General features: G+C 36.0%; 1 protein-coding gene across 2 annotated transcripts in view; it reads right to left on the reverse strand.

The window, feature by feature from the left end:
- Positions 1–358: 358 nt before the first annotated feature.
- The window catches only part of SLF2 (SMC5-SMC6 complex localization factor 2), a 44,441-nt gene continuing 27,840 nt past the window's right edge, over positions 359–16,959 (reverse strand). For both annotated transcript variants that reach the window (XM_080823007.1, XM_080823006.1), the window contains exons 12-20: positions 15,406–15,508; positions 14,383–14,559; positions 12,655–12,752; positions 12,001–12,088; positions 10,677–10,808; positions 10,137–10,214; positions 8,452–8,538; positions 5,835–5,903; positions 359–3,684 (exon numbers count right to left, since the gene is read on the reverse strand). In XM_080823007.1, the coding sequence (XP_080679133.1) occupies positions 3,649–3,684; positions 5,835–5,903; positions 8,452–8,538; positions 10,137–10,214; positions 10,677–10,808; positions 12,001–12,088; positions 12,655–12,752; positions 14,383–14,559; positions 15,406–15,508 (868 nt within the window). In that variant the 3' untranslated portion in view covers positions 359–3,648. The remainder of the gene's footprint in view (positions 3,685–5,834; positions 5,904–8,451; positions 8,539–10,136; positions 10,215–10,676; positions 10,809–12,000; positions 12,089–12,654; positions 12,753–14,382; positions 14,560–15,405; positions 15,509–16,959) is intronic.

Below are 16,959 nucleotides of genomic sequence, written 5' to 3' on the forward strand. Positions count from 1 at the left end.
GTTTGTGTTGTTCGTCACTGAATCCAATCCTCAAGAGTGCCTAGCGTGTAGTAGGTACGCAATAGTTGTTGAATCATCCGAGTGAATGAGGTAATGTAAGAATGAGATTACTGAACTGCTGGCCACAAATTATGCAGCACATTATTAAGTAGTTTATGTAAAAGTGAACTGTGTACAACTATAGCTTTATGTATTCCAGAAACAAGTGACATCAAACCAAAAAAACAGACTGAAGAATCCAAAGCAAGAGGAAAAAAGAATCAGTTTAAAAACTAGGGGGCCGGGCAGGGAAGAAACAGGACATTCCAGATATTTAACCGCCCCCCCACTCCCAAACAAATATTACCAAACACATGTTCAAACTGAGAAAAAGCATTTTTAATAACACGCACATACATTCATGGGACTTTAAACAAGATGTAGTAAAAAAATCTTAAAAAAAAAAAAAAAAAGAAAAGAAATCTGCATTTACTTGTAAACTGCCTAAGAGCTGGTGGAGTAACTGGCTGACAGGACTGCCCAGGGAAAGCAGATGCCAGATGACGAGGTGCCCCAGCACTGTAAATGAGCAAGAAATAACCATCACAGAGCACACTCCACATGCCCAGCCACCAGTACCCTAATCTTGCCTCCTTAGAGACAAACCAGGACAGTCTCTTCCCTAATTTTCTAACTCAGTTACTTGTTTTTGGGTCACCTCTTAAAATTTTTTATTTTTAAATTTAAAAATTACCCTTGGTTTAAAGACTCCACGCATTATTACTGGCCAGTCCCCACCAACTGTACTTGTTTGGACAGAAATAAAAATGCAAATGCTCCTGACTGGGCCTGGATGACAACACGCCTTTTTTCTCTCTCTTACATCTGGGGAGATTTTTGTGAAGTCAAAAGCAAGCTATTATTTGTACTTCAAAACAAAACCAAAATGCCAACCTTCCAAAAGGTGACAAAGGCACCGCTGCCGTCAGAAAATAGACAGGAAATGTACAAATGCTGTTACTTTACTGCTACACAGATGCATTTTGTGCATGGAGAGCCTCTTCACTTAACATGATATAACTAAGAGAATTATATTTTCCGATAACAAGAAAAGGAGTTCAGAAAAGGCAAACAGTTACACACAAAAGCATAAACACTTACAAGTACCTTAATTTTCAGCTTGCAATAAGGGTAATAAGTTTGACATACATATCCAGAAAATTAGACAAGGTTATTTTTGGCACAGTAATATTGCCAAACACACCACCACTCAGTGCAAGCTTTGTTTGCCAAGTCCCAAAAGTGGCCTGACATTTTCTGTGCAATGAACATTTTCTCCCCCCACTACCATCCCATTCACTGGGCAACAACAGCAGGAGGGAGACAGAACATGGGGACTCAAGAGGGAGAAGGATAATACTTGATTTGGGAGAAAAGTCATGGGCTACTTGTGCTAAAAGAGAATCATCACAGAATTTGTATGAGAACCCAATGCAAATACTGAGTGGAGTTATGACCTGGAGATGGAGATATCTACCAGAGTCATAAATACAAGGGCTCAAACTGATGTCTGGCCATTTTTAAAGGGACAGGTGAAGTATTTTTCTCTAATGAAGAAAGACAATTAAAAATAGAGACTTTTCTTACTGGAACTGCTAAATAAAAATGTATCAAAGTGGTTTTAAATTTGATGAGCAGTTATCTCTTGAAACTGCAATACAAAAGGGTCACTTAAAAAAAAAACCTGAATAACCCACTTGTCCCCCCGTCAATGTACACGATTAGAAAATATTTACACACTGTAATTACAAGCAATATAAGCAGTATTTTATACTTTGAGATTTTGTACACTTTACACAATGCAAAATGAGAAAAATATGAACACTTATAAAATTACACACAAATAATGTATCTACAAAGTATTAAATTACAAAGAGTGAAAGCCCCCATTGTTGGGCAGATAGATGCCAGAGTTTCAAGCTTCTGTCAAATAGAACTCTTTGTATCTATCTCATTAACCATAAGTGGCATTTTCTAATAATACCCTTGAGAGGTAGTATCAAGATAATAATATTCTTACCAGTAAACTCAACACAGAATAAAACTTTTGTTGGTCTGACTCCTGGAGCCTCATTCAGTTGGGGTTCTCGGGAGTTGATTTACATCTTCCCTATAAAATCTCTAACTGCTCAATGCTTGACATGGGCTCAAAAGTTACTTATACTATTGTAAATGATAAATTTAAGATAAAATGCTTTTTACTCCTAAGCCTCAATTTAGAGGTAGAAAGCTATTTTTAAAAAAATTATTTTCTCCCCTCTCAAACCATAAACCTCAAGTCCAATTCCCTTCCTCTCCATCATCTCTTCCCCCACAATTGGAGACCTCAGAATGCTCAGGAAAGCAGTGTCATCCAAGTCAATACTGAAGGAAAAAAGTTGTTGACATTCTCATTCAAGAAACAAACCCCCGCCCCAAAAGGGACACTCAGTCAACAAAAGAATTTTTCAGTTAGCTAGTAAGAGTCTATTACTACCAAAGGCTTCAAAGGGCCCTTGGGCTAAGACCAGCATGTGCACTTCTACTAACCCTTCACCATTTAAACCCAAGGATGGCTTTCCAGTGTTTAAGAATATTTAGAGCAGCTGTGGTTTTCAAGTGCAACAAATTTAAAATATAAGCACACACACGCGCGTGCACACACACATACACACACACGCACACACACGCGTGTGCAATGTCCCAAAGAATAAACACCATCCAGGTCTCTGCCAAGCTTAAATACTCATGAAAGTAAGGGTTTTGGAAACTTGTCCAGATCTTTAAGCTTCTATACTATATCTGTAATATGGCTAACCAAAGGCCAGGATTCTAAGATTTAGCCAAGATTCTAAGATTTAACCAGTATTTAAAAAATTATATATACATTTAAAAGGAATCCAAAACAAACTGTGTACGAATGTTTTGGCATGAAAACAGAGACACTATTTTATAGCTTAAATTCTTCCCCTTAAGGGGGATCTGGCAATATACCAAATTTCTGATTCTTAACTGTTTAAATGTATTTTAAAAACCTTACAGATTTATAATCTTGAATAGTGAAGGAAAATGTATGTACTGAAACCTCCCTGTGGTTTATAGCAATTACAGAAGAGATTTATTCTTTTTGTTATTAATCTCAGTTCTAAGTTTTCTTTTTGAGTCTTAAAATAACCAAGGGCAAAATGAAACCCAACTGGAACTTGGTCTTGATTTCCATGTCCAACTACTCAAGTTGGTCCAAACCCTTTCCTACATACTTCCTGTGATTATCCAAGTGCCATAAATACAAAAAAAAAAAAAAAAGGATAACTGGCTTACAATTTAGCAAGAGAAGTTAACAGGGGCAGGTTAGACATGCAACTATTAGTTGCTTCTACCACTCCCCTCTTGTTATAGGATGCTGCTCGTTTTAAAATGTCAGTTGCTTTAAAATTAAGCAGATCATGTTTCATATCTGCTTCAGAAATGGCAATTTCTTCATTACCAGCTTCATACTAGAAAATCAAGTGGCACATTTGCAGCACATTTTCTTAGCATTCCACTGGAGTTTGCAGCATTCTTTTACTCCTCTAGGAAAAGATCTTATTGAATTTCTCTTGGTTCATATTTTTGCTGCTTCAACTCCTGTTAAGAATCTGGTACCCAGAAGTCATGAAGCTGCCCCTAGAAAAGGGAAGGGGGAAAAAAACAGGATAAAGGAAATCAGATTATGCATTAATCCTTATAAAATTACTAATCATTAAACAGGATTTTGGTAAAAGAAGTAATAAAATCTTTATGTTATATATTTCTCTGAACATTTATGGTAATTGGAATCAGTTTTCACATTTTGTGATCCAACAATTAACAATCAATTAAAAAAAGTACAAAATAAGTGCAAGATGTTTTCCTCACCAACACACATATGTGGAGGATCATATTTAAGAAGATTAAATAAAATGTTAAGGTGACTAACAGAGAAGTTTTGGTATTAAATTCATTTATTTTAATACCACATCAGCAAAAGATGGCCAGGCTAAAACAAGATCTTTTGGGATCAGAAACTGAAGTTAACAACAAAACATTAGTTTAAGACTTCTCAAAGGCTGTTCTCAAAGAGCAGGCATATCTTATTAAGGCCAGTAACGCCAAGAGATTCAAAATACAGAAGAGTTGAGATTACTTTTTCTAATTAATCTTCAGTGCTCCTGTTGCTTTGACATAAACTATAAGCAACTTCTAGGTCCTGCCTACTAAAATTATGGTTCTTGGACCAGCAACACTGCCATAAATCTGAGAACCTGCTAGAAATGCAGCGTCTCTCAGGTCCCACTCCAGACCTAACGAATCAAAATTGGCATTTCAACAAATTGATGCCTATACTCACATTAAAATTTGAGAAGCCTAATTTTAGACAATAACATATCCGTTAGTTTGTAAAAGGCAAATTTATAGTATAGCAAATGTAATACCAGTTGCTTACACAATGCCCCTCTTAAGCAAAGTCCCCTTAGATAGGATACCAAAAGCCTAACAAAAGGAAAAATAATAAAACTGGACTTCATCACAGTTAAAAACTTTTGTTCTGCGAACGATACTATCAAGGCAATGAAAAGACAACACACAGAATTAGAGACTATATTAGCAAATTATATACTTAACAAGGGACTTGTATTTGGAACAAATGGAAATTTTCTACAGTTCAATAATAAAAAGATAAAAAGCCCAATTAAAAAATGAGCAAAGGATTTCAACCAACATTTCTACAAAGAAGCTACATGAATGGACAGCAGGCATATGAAAAGATGCTCAACATCATTCATCACTGGGAAATATGAATTAAAACCACAATGAGGTTCTACTACCAACCCCCTACTATAGCTATAATCAAAACCACAGATAATAACAAGTGTTAGCAAGAATGTGGAGAATTTAGAAACCTTATATATTCTGGTGGGAATGTAAAACAGTGCAGCCACTTTGGAAAACAGTCTGGCAATTCCTCAAAACATTTAACATAGAATTACCACACAACCCAGCAATTCCACTCCCAGGTATACACCCAAAATATTTTCATTTGAAAACATGTTCACACTAAAACCCGTGTGGTATTGTTCATGGAAGCATTATTTAGAACAGCCAGGAAGTGGAAGCATACTCAAATGTCCACCTAATAAGTGGGTAATTCATATAATGGAATGTTACTTGACAATAGAAATGACATACATGCTACAACATGGATTCACCTAACATTATGTGAAAGAAGCCAGTCATAAAAGACCAAATAGTATATCGTTTCACTTAGAGGAAATGTGAATAGGAAAATCTATATAGACAGACAGAACAGGGATCACCTAAAGGCTTTGGGGGAGCTGGGAATAGAAATACAGGTGTTGGGAAATAGGCAGTGGCTGCTAATGGCTTCTGGGATTTCTTTCTGGAGTGACAAAAATGTTTTAAAGTACGTTAAAACATTTGGTGGTGATGGTCACACAACTCTGTACATATACTAAAAACCACTTTAAATGAGTGAAATATGATACATGAATTTTATCTCAATAAAGCTATTAAGAAAAATGCTCTCCATGAAATATCAATCACCTTTGAGGCAATGTGACATTTTAAAATGGGTTCAACCATCTCTGGAAATAAGTTAATAAACAGAAAAGCAAACAAAAACTAAAAAACATACACACATTATTATACTGGAGTTTTCAGTTTATCTTAAGATACCTAAAAGAAAGTGCTGTGTCATATTTTTTTTCAAACAACATAAAAAGTTACCATTTAGCAAAACTACTAAGAATAAATAAAAAGCTTTAATAAAATGACACCTGAGTAGGCCGACAGTTCTGGATTATTTCCTGCCATTTTCCATGTATCCTGGCAACCAGGTCTTTTACCTTAAAAACATCAAAAAGGGGAAAAGTAATCAGATCAAAACATCCTTAACTAAAATCCACTTAATGCTTGATAAAAGATCTGATAGTTGTGACAGGCCCACACCCAACAATTCAATTTAATTTCTGTCAAGAAAGAAAAAAACTGCTCATTTTCTGGAGGGGTTTCAAATCACAGAGATTAATATAAGACTCCTCGATCACCATAACCTAAATTACTGAATGCTTAGGACTCTATTTTCCCATTAGTTACTAAAGATCATCCAGAAAAAATGTGCTCCTTTCCTGCCTGCAAGACACTTATATTTTCAACTTGCTGGCTTTTGAACACCCACACAGATAAGCTCAGGTGTGGGTTTGTTATAGGGCCCAAGGCTTTGGCTGTCCTTATCTTTCCAACTTCTATCTGAAAGACTCAAGGCCACAAAAAATGGCTGTCATTTGTTCCTTTCCACATTATCAGAAGATCCAAGATTCACTATTCTGCCTCTCTACGTTTCTGCAAAGTACTACAAAACCCCTTCAAATACAAGGTATATTCCTATGTTTGAAGGTTTAGTGAATCTTTGCATGAAACTTAAACTTTCCTACCACTCTAGAGATTCTCAATTAGCTCTTAAACACAACTGCTTAAGAAAAATGTTCTAAACAAGTCAGGAATTTCATAGCTGCTTTAAGTTTATAAAGTAAATTAAAAGGTCTACCTTCTTCTCCATTTAGAGTTCAGCAGATTCAATTTCTCCAAAATAATCACCTTTTCTATTACAGGTTCTGAAGAGACAACTCCTCAGCAGACCATCCCCCAATGCAATTTCCATAGACCTCTTGTGTCTCTCTCCACTCTAAGTAAGAGAAGCCTTGGCACCAATCTATGCAGGCCCCTGGCTTTAAGAAACAAAGACCTTGGGTGGTCCCTTTTTAGCACATCTGTCAGCAGTAGCTACTACCACCAAGTTCTATGGGCCAGTAACTCTAGTCAATGTTCAAAAGAATGTGCTTTGAAACTATGGTTTCCCCTCTTAAGTCAAAGAGCTATCCCCTACATATTTCTGAAAATCTGCAATCTGATACAACTTCATTAGTTGCTCATCTCTGTATTTAACTGAAATCTACTAAAATAAATACACATATTGAATCCAAAAGGGCATTGCTGAAATGACTAACCTTTATAGCTAATTAATTTAAGATATAAAGTTACAAAGCTGAAACTTCACATTTACTGACTTATCCAAACACAATGGCAAAAAAGAATCAGCTTTACATTACAAATGCTAAAAGATGATCTGGAATAAAAAATCCTTAAAAGTTTTTTTTAAAAAGTGTTCAATGTCTTAGGTAAAACTGTTAAAATCACTATTTTAATACTCAAGTGGTTTTCCTAACTCCATACTCATAGTCAGCTTTTCTACTATCTTTGAATGTACTAAACGTTTAGGAAAAAAGCTTATTAGCAAGCTTACTGCTGAATCATTTCCATCTTAGAGCTCAGACTGGGTGAGTAGGACTTAGTAACCTGAAGAATCCTTCTTTAACACATTCTCTAATGGGACATTCAAAGAACAACAGCTAACCTATTTCTTCTCCATGAACAAAACAAGTTTTCAATCGTCACAAAATTATTTTTAATCCCTGAAACTAATTTTGGCATAAAAGTCTTAATTTGTATAATGACAAAAGAAACTTACTAGTTTCTTTTTTTTTGGAAGATCTTATTTATTTGTCAGAGAGCGAGCGAGCGAGTGAGCATGCACAAGCAGGGGGAGCAGCAGGCAGAGGGAGAAGCAGACTCCCTGCTGAGCAATGAGCCTGATGTAGGACTTGATCCCAGGACTCTGGGATCATGACCTGAACTGAAGGCAGAAGCTTAACTGACTGAACCATGCAGGCATCTCAATAAGCTTCATCTCAGTAAGTTTCATCTCCACTGGAGATGGAGGCATCTCCAATAAGTACTGGAAGAACTTTCTCTTCAGGTGTCAGGAGTTTTAGAATAGAGTATAGTAAAATGAAAAATATATTTGTCTTGAGATTTTTTTTCCCCTTCACTTTTTTAAAAAAAGTTACTTCTTCACCCATTGTGGGGCTCAAACTCACAATCCCAAGATGTAGAGTTACATGCTCTACTGACGGAACCAGCCAGGCACCTTTCCTTTCACTTTTAATTTAGATACAAGTATTTAGTAGAAACTAACTTCTGTTATTAATAGAGAAAATCATATTTCTCATCTTATATGTTCTTTTTAAAGAAGATTTTATTTATTTGAGAGAACAAGAGCCAGAGAGCACGAGAGGGGTGAGAGAGCATGAGCAGGGTGAAGGGCAGAGGGAGAAGCAAATTCCCTGCTGGGGGCGGGGGCGCCCCCAACGTGGGGCTTAATCCCGGGACTCCAGGATCATGACTTGAGCCAAAGGCAGATACTTAACTGACTGAGCTACCCAACCCCCACCCCTTTTTTAAAGGGGTGCTTCTCTTCCTCAAATATTAATGTAATCAAAGCTAGACAACAACAACAAAAACCCCTAACATTTCTTATGAAAAACACACACTTACTTTAGTTCTGTAAAACAGTCTTGCATCTTCTCTAATATCACACTTAACATGCTTTTCCAAAGCTCCACAGAGGTGCACGAAGTGTTTCTGTGCAAAACAAACATGAGGGATGAAAACAACTCTGAAGCATTGCAAATTAACAAAGAGATGGTGCCGTTAGAACTAACAATCATTTAAAAATCTACACTTACTATATATATATATATATATACACACACACACATATATATATATTTATACAATAGAATACTGCCAGCCATAAAAAGGATGAGATCTTACCATGTGAGACAAATGGATAAACAGATAAACCTACAGAGTATAGACATCATAGCATAGATATCATCCCAGTTTACACATTAGGAGAGTTGCCCAGGAAGGATTAAAGAATTTGCTAAAGTTAACTGAGCCTGGTAGGTAGGGAAAAGCCAACCATTTAACCTAGGCTTCCTGACTTCTATCTCAAGGGCATTCCTTTTACTATCTCACAACTGCCCTAGTAAAGGAGTACCAAAAATACTCCCAGTATTGAATTACCAACAACCATCCTTTTACCTCACTTCTCAACTCTCAAGGTTACTTATGAATTTCATAACAGCAGTAAGTAAAAAATACCACTCACTTTATAATTTTGTTTGCTAGAATGTATCTAAGTCTCTAAATCCAGAAATGCTAAGTGAAATAAATCAGACAGAACCCAACAAATACTACATGACTTCACTTTTATGTGAAACCTAAAAAAAAAATGAATAAACAAACAAAAAGCAGAAAGAGACCTATAAATAGAGAGAGCAAACTGAGGGTTGCCAGAGGGTGGGGATGGTGGTGAGAGGATGGGCAAAATGGCTGAAGGGGAGTGGGAGATACAGATTTCTAGGTATGGAATGAATAAGTCATGGGGATAAAGGGTACAGCATAGTGAATATAGTCAATGGTATTATAACACACTGTATGGTGACAGATGGTAGTTACACTTGTGGTGAGCATAGTATAATATATAAACCTGTTTAGTCACTATGTTGTACACCTGAAACTAATGTAACATTGTGTGTCTACCTAAAAAAAAACCGAAAAGCAAAACAAACAACAAAACCTAAGAAAACTCCATATGAACCAGTGTTATGTCCTTTTCATAATGACAAAGGAGATACCAAGTTTTAAAACACGTTGGAATACCCACAGTATGAAACATGATGACTTAAGAACTTTCCCCAGAAGTATGGATTATGGTAGTATGAGAAGGACAGAATAATTCAAAATGAAAATCTTAACATGAGGAGATAATTAAGAAATGCATATATAAAGTACTCTGACTTAACATCAATTTAATTTTGAAGGCAATATTATTTCTAAAGGGAAAAAAAGTGTAGTGGGTGAAGAGGTGGGGAAAAAACCAGCTAACAGCTGGTTTGGTGACCTTTGGTATCTTATTAATGTATTACACTGTTGTCAAGTTATGATGATTAAGTTACACTCCAATAAACACAACTAACATGCGCAGACAAATAATTCTTGCCAATGATATGTTGCAAAGTTACTATATTACTTCCCTCTTCCAGTGTACACTGGGATTTCTACAGCAAACCCAAAGTTAACTTTTACGAAGTTTTCTTCTATATAAAGAACATGCATTCATTCCATCAATAGTGACATTTAATTAGAAACAAAGAACACGAAAAACTACCTACCCGTTGTCCAGAAGAAAAAGAATGAGAACAACTAACTTCACCAACTAAATGAAGAAGAATGTAGGTCAGGTAATATGCCTGTTAGAGAAGTAAGTGAAACAAACACCCATGAATTAGCTAGCATAGATATCATCCCAGTTTACACATTAGGAGAGTTGCCCAGGAAGGATTAAAGAATTTGCTAAAGTTAACTGAGCCTGGTAGGTAGGGAAAAGCCAACCATTTAACCTAGGCTTCCTGACTTCTATCTCAAGTGCATTCCTTTTACTATCTCACAACTGCCCTAGTAAAGGAGTACCAAAAATACTCCCAGTATTGAATTACCAACAACCATCCTTTTACCTCACTTCTCAACTCTCAAGGTTACTTATGAATTTCGTAACGGCAGTAAGTAAAAAATACCATTCACTTAATAATTTTATTTGCTAGAATGTATCTAAGTCTCTAAATCAAGAAATGCCTAGGCTACCAGCCTGTTGTTAGGTAACTGGCCTCAGTTATACTCAAATGTACTCTTTTGAGATATCTAGCCCTGTATACCTGCTTTTCGAGTTCCAAATGAAGACTATCATCAATAGTGCCATTTGGCTGTTCAGCCCTTTTCTTCAAGACCATTTTCTTCAACAAATCAGAAGGCTTCATTTGCACAAGATAGCGATGTAGGACTGATATCTATCAACAGACAGAGGAGAAACTCAACAATATTAAGCAATACAGTTGCTCGCTCTTAGTCTACTTTCTTTTTAGCAGTCCTTTGTTCATTTTGCCTTCTCTAATTTTGTCCCTTTAGCTTTCTTTATAGTCCAGTGATACCCAATTCTCCTTTACTAAAAGTCCTCATTTGCTTAAAAGGGATTTTAAATTAAAAGGTTCAATACTTGTAATTAAGGATAAAAGCTTGAGGAAGAGACGGAATGGCATTACAATACAGGCCACACAGAATGCTTTCTTTGTGGAATTATTTGAAAGTCAGCAAAGCTGAATCTCCCTATGAGTAGAAGTCACTGAATTCTAAAAAGAATTCTCTTGATGAAAGTAAGTATCACTGAAAGGACTGACAGTCCCCATATATCTGGAATCAAGTCTCCCTGAGCTCTACTAACGAAACCAGTTGCGCCTTCCAATTTCTTTGTCCCACAGCGCCCTGCGCATACCTCTATCGTTGTTCTTACTACACTATACTGCAGTGGTTTATTTTGTTTCAACCTAGATTATGTTTCCAAAAGCAGAGTCTCTAATTTCATTTTTTTATTCCTCGGACATAGTAGAGAACAGAGCATCTTGTACTGAATTGCAGTTCACAGAAGAACACACCTAAACCGGTTAGATGTTGAGTTTTAAAATTCCAGTTATGTGTAGCCCCTGTAGCTCCCTTAGTGTTATTAAGGTTTGTAAAAAGCTTTCAGGACCTTTCAGTGGAGCTTCTGTTGGACACATTTAAACCCACTCATCTATACGTGATGTATTTACTACTGAACAATTACTAGAGGACAGCCATGTTTAAGCTCTATAGTTTAAGGAACATTTAATATTAAAACAGGTAAAAGATGCAATTAATGTAAAATAGTTCTGCAAGTTCTAATCTTGTGATAAAACTAACCTTGATAATTATATAAATAGTCCTATTTATAGAACACGTTTTGATTTTCCCAGTATTTATACATTAGTTCATCTAATTGTCCACTACCAATCTATATGTTACTGAGTATGATATCATGTCCATGTAATGGACCTCATTAGTTAAGTACCATTCCAAAGATTATATGAGTAATATCATGCTTGAGAACTGAGATCTAACCCCAGAACTTAAGAACCATCACTGCCTTTTCCATTTATGAAAAGAAATCAAAAATACTATTTATACCTGCAGATTACTGGCATTAGGGATATCTTCATGTTTCTCATCCAAAAGCTTTGAAATAATCACTAGGCTGAGGCACTGTCTTAGTTGCCTGGAATTAGAATTTAAAAGTATTTAGAATGCATTTTAATCAATACTGTTTGAGAAGCAAATGAATGAGCCCAAAGTTCTTCTAACTGGAAACACAGCTAGTGTTTCAAGAGAAGACAGTATAACAACATATAAACTTTAACAAAACAGTAAAATTTTCATGTAAAATATTTGTACATAAAGTTAGAATTGCCTGCAACTCAGGCAAATCATTAAGAGCCTTTATCTTTGGCCCTGCTGATTTACTGAAGGAAAATTTTATTGCTCACATTTATGTTTACTAAAGGAAAAAAAAAAGGAAAGAAAAAAGCTAATTCATTCATTTTCATGATATGCGCCACCTGTATTAAGTTATAAGATAAGCTAAAATTAAAAATCAAGAATATCACAAAATGATCTATGTTAAGGATTAGAATCAGGCTGTCAATGCCTTTTCCCACACCTGACTAAGAAATAAAAGACTGATCTAACAATCAAGGAATGATGAAAGGAAATAAAGGACCCCAAAGTATTTCAATAATGTAAATATAAAATTTTTCTTAATGTTTAATCCTCAATTTTCAATACCTGCCACGTGATGTCCAGTTAGGGACCAGCTGTACCAACCACAGAAGGTTGTGCGGATGATTAGATAGCTCATTTATGGCCAGACAGAGTTCAGGCACCTGAAAACAAAGAATGAGCAAGATTTTCAAATAGGTAAGTGGAACCAAGTCATTCACATCCCTTCTTGTCCTATGGGAGCATTATGACAAAAAGAACACTCATTTTTAGAAACCGCATGAAGTCTAGAACCTGCTAAAACATGCATGGTACACAGATTCAGTTTTATCTTCAACTTTGGAACACACTGAACAGATATATTTATCAGAATTTCACTTGGCTTTCATGTTTTGTTCTACGTCATACCTATGCCTATATCTAAACAGTCCTCCCCAGAAGAAAACAAATCTAAATCTAAATAGATCTAATTTAAGATTTATTTATTTGTGAGAGAGAGAGACAGTGCATGCTAGCGGAGGGAGAGGCAGATGGAGAGAGAATTCACAAGCAGACTCCCCGCTGAGTGTGAAGCCCGACTGCAGGCTCCATCCTAGGACCCTGACACCATGACCTGAGCTGAAATCAAGAGTCAGATGCTTATCTGACTGAGCCACCCAGGTGCCCCTAAATCGAGCGAAATACAAATACCAGTTTCTACAGGTGTATAATGAGAGCTGCAGAAGATCATACATGTTCCTGACCTGGGATTTCTTACATTTTAGGGATCCTCAACTATTTCAGTATTTAAAGTCTAACAAAATTGCTTCAAAATAATCTCTGAGTAAGGGAAGAAAGTATGGGATGAGGGTAACAGATGAGACAAAGTTGATTATGTCTTGTCAATTGCTAAACCTGAGTGGTAAGTACTTATGGGTCCATCATACTTGTCTAATTTTGCACGTTTGAAATTTTCCATCAAAATGGTTAAAAAATATAATTCTTAAAAACCTAACAATTATACGTTTACCCTTAATATGGCTATAGGGGTTCAACTCAAATTTTTGTTGTATGTGTGACTTTGCTTCATCATTTCATGTAGGTCTCTCCTCAAAGGTAACTTAAGAAGGGCCTTCCCTGGCTGCCTTATTTGAAACAGCAGCAGATTACTTACTACCTTGCTATTCTCTATACCCAGGTCCCACTTTATTTTAATTTGTAGCACTTTTTACAACTGGCATGGTATTATAATATACATTTACCTTATTATTTAATTCTCTAACTACATAAAACTGCCATAAAGGCAATGTATTTATCTTTTTCCAGGGCTGTATCTCTAGCACTTACATTAACGCTTGGTCCCCAGTAAATCCCCAATAAACGCATTTTTTTTTTCAGTTTTAGAGAAGATTCAGTTATCATAAATTTAATACAGTTCCAACAAAGGTAAGTCCCTTCTCAGTTTATTTTTCATCTGCCAGAGATCTTTTTTAAAAATTAAAAAAAAAATTTTTTAAGATTCCATCCATTTATTTGCGAGAGAGAGAGAGAGAGGTTAAGAGGGGAGAAGGTCAGAGGGAGATGTAGACTCCCTATGGAGCCGAGAGCCCGACGCGGGACTCAATCCTGGGACTCCAGGATCATGACCTGAGCCAAGGCAAGTCACTCAACCAACCGAGCCACCCAGGTGCCCTCTGCCAGAGATCTTAACTGAGCTTAGAAACTATTAATTCCATATGCACTATGAAAGTCAAATTGTGACGATATACAAAAAACCAACGCTAACACCAATATAAAAGCTTTAAGTATGGTTACCTTTGTGTTCCAATCTCTAATGTTTTTCATCAGATTTATCAGGAGGCTTTGAAAGTCCACTAGAGGAATCTGTTTCAGCTGTTTCTCCAAACTCATTTTAAACAACATTAAAATCAGCAAAATTATTTCACGATCCTGGTAACCTTCTGGATGTATAGATGTACACAAGCCTAGAAACTGTGACAGAAGTACAGAGACAAAACAACTTAAGGAGATATATTTTATTTGGAGAATTTAAATTATAAAAACTTTCTGATAACTAATATAAAAGAGAACTTATAGAAAACAAAACATCAGATGTTTAGAAAAAAGAAGGCAAGAAATACTTGTGTTAATAGTTAAATCAGGTGACATGATAAGTATTTTCTTCTCCAATTTTCATTTTTGAGATTTTTTTTTTAATGGTTCAGTATCATTGACTTGATTCAGCCACTAAAAAGTGTTAACACTGTTACTAATTCTTTTTTTTTTTTAAAGATTTCTTTCTTTCTTTATTTATTTGAGAGAGAGAGAGAGAGAGATAGTGAGAGAGGGAACACAAGCAGGGTGAGTGGGAGAGAGAGAAGCAGGCCTCCCACAGAGCAGGGAGCCCGATGCGGGACTTGATCCCAGGACCCTGGGATCATCACCTGAGCTGAAAGCAGACGCTTAATGACTGAGCCACCCAGGCATCCCAACGCTGTTACTAATTCTTAATCACCAAGTTACAAGTAATAACTTTTTTTCTTCATACATTCGAATTCTAAAATAATTAGTGGTTCTAAAAAATAATTGGTTTCTAAAATCTTCTTGGGAAAGGTATCCTAGAACTATATTAACCTATAAAGTTCCCTTTCGCTCCTAATATTAAAACAAAAAATAAAAACAGCAAAAACAACATTTAATACAAATAATACTGCTAACAAATTTCAAAGATTAGAAATCACCTGGTAAAACACTAGTGATTTTGTTTTAAAACCACTAACCACAAAACTAAATGGTTCCAGTTCTGTGATAAAGTCATAAAGAAGAGTTTTTCCCTACCTTAACCACATTTAAAATGTTGGTTTCAGGAAGAGTTGAAAAAATTGGCTTACAAGATGGATCTTCACTTCCTTCCCCACCCAATGTCACCTGTGTTTCAGAACTATTGAAAAGTGAATAAAGCAATGTGAAATCAGGCACAAAATAATTATTTTAAGAAACACTGAACAACAAAAAAGTTTTGTTGAGGCATAATTTACATATAATAAAAGGAATATACCCATTTTAAGTTTTGATAAATATATATGTAGTAGTATAACTGCCAACAGAATAAAGAAGTAGCAGAACATTTTCATTACCTACAAAAGTCCCTTCATGCTAGATCCAAGTCACTTTACTATCTCCCACTCCAGGTAAACCCTAATCTGAATTTCTATCTCTATGCGTTAGTTTTCTCTTGAACAGCTACTTTTTATAAGGCACTATCCTCACTGTTCTTGGTGTCAGAGAACTATGTAGAAGGTGGCTTCTGGCTATAAAAGAACTCATAATAAAGGTCTCATGAATAAACAGGAATATGAAACAATTCTTTTTAAAATTTTTAAATTAACATATAATGTATTATTAGCCCCAGGGGTACAGGTCTGTGAATCGCCAGGTTTACACTTCACAGCACTCACCATAGCCCATACCTTCCCCAATGTCCATAACCCAACCACCCTCTCCCTATCCACCGTCCCCGCAACCCTGTTTGTTTTGTGAGATTAAGAGTCTCTTATGGTTTGTCTCCCTCCCAATCCCATCTCGTTTCATTTATTCCTTTCCTACCCCCCAAACCCCCCATGTTGCCTCTCAACTTCCTCATATTAGGGAGATCATATCATAATTGTCTTTCTCTGATTGACTTATTTCACTAAGCATAATACCCTCTAGTTCCATCCACGTCAGTCATCGCAAATGGCAAGATTTCATTTCTTTTGATGGTTACATGGTATTCCGTTGTATATATATACCACATCTTCTTTATTCATTCATCTGTTGATGGACATCTAGGTTCTTTCCATAGTTTGGCTATTGTGGACATTGCTGCTATTAACATTCGGGTGCACATGCCCCTTCGGATCACTACATTTGTATCTTTGGGGTAAATACCCAGTAGTGCGATTGCTGGGTTGTAGGGTAGCTCTATCCAAAGAAACAATTCTAAGCACCACAGTTCTGGTTGTGGCAATCAGTGAAGGTTCATGGAGTAGGAGACACATGAATTTGGCCTTCAAGAGATATTTTCTTGGTTAATTTTTTGAATTAATAATAACTTCATATGGTTAAAGAACTAAAAAACTTCAAAAGGTATCAAGGCACAGTATACTGTGAAGAACTGTCCTCAGTCTAGGCCTTTTGTCACCCATTTCCCCTCCCCATAATCACTACTAGTTTTAGTCCTTCCTTCCACAGGCATTTTATGTATATACAAATAATTACGTATTTATTTGCCCCCCCCCTTTAATTTAAATGGCAGCACACTACATACTGTTGTGTACCTCTCTTTATTTCACTTAGTAGGTCTTATATTTCTTTAAGTATGTATGAAAAGCTTTCTTAGTTTTTAAAGTC

Source organism: Martes martes (genome assembly GCF_963455335.1).
Source record: "Martes martes genome assembly, chromosome: 14".
Classification (NCBI taxonomy): Eukaryota; Metazoa; Chordata; class Mammalia; order Carnivora; family Mustelidae; genus Martes; species Martes martes.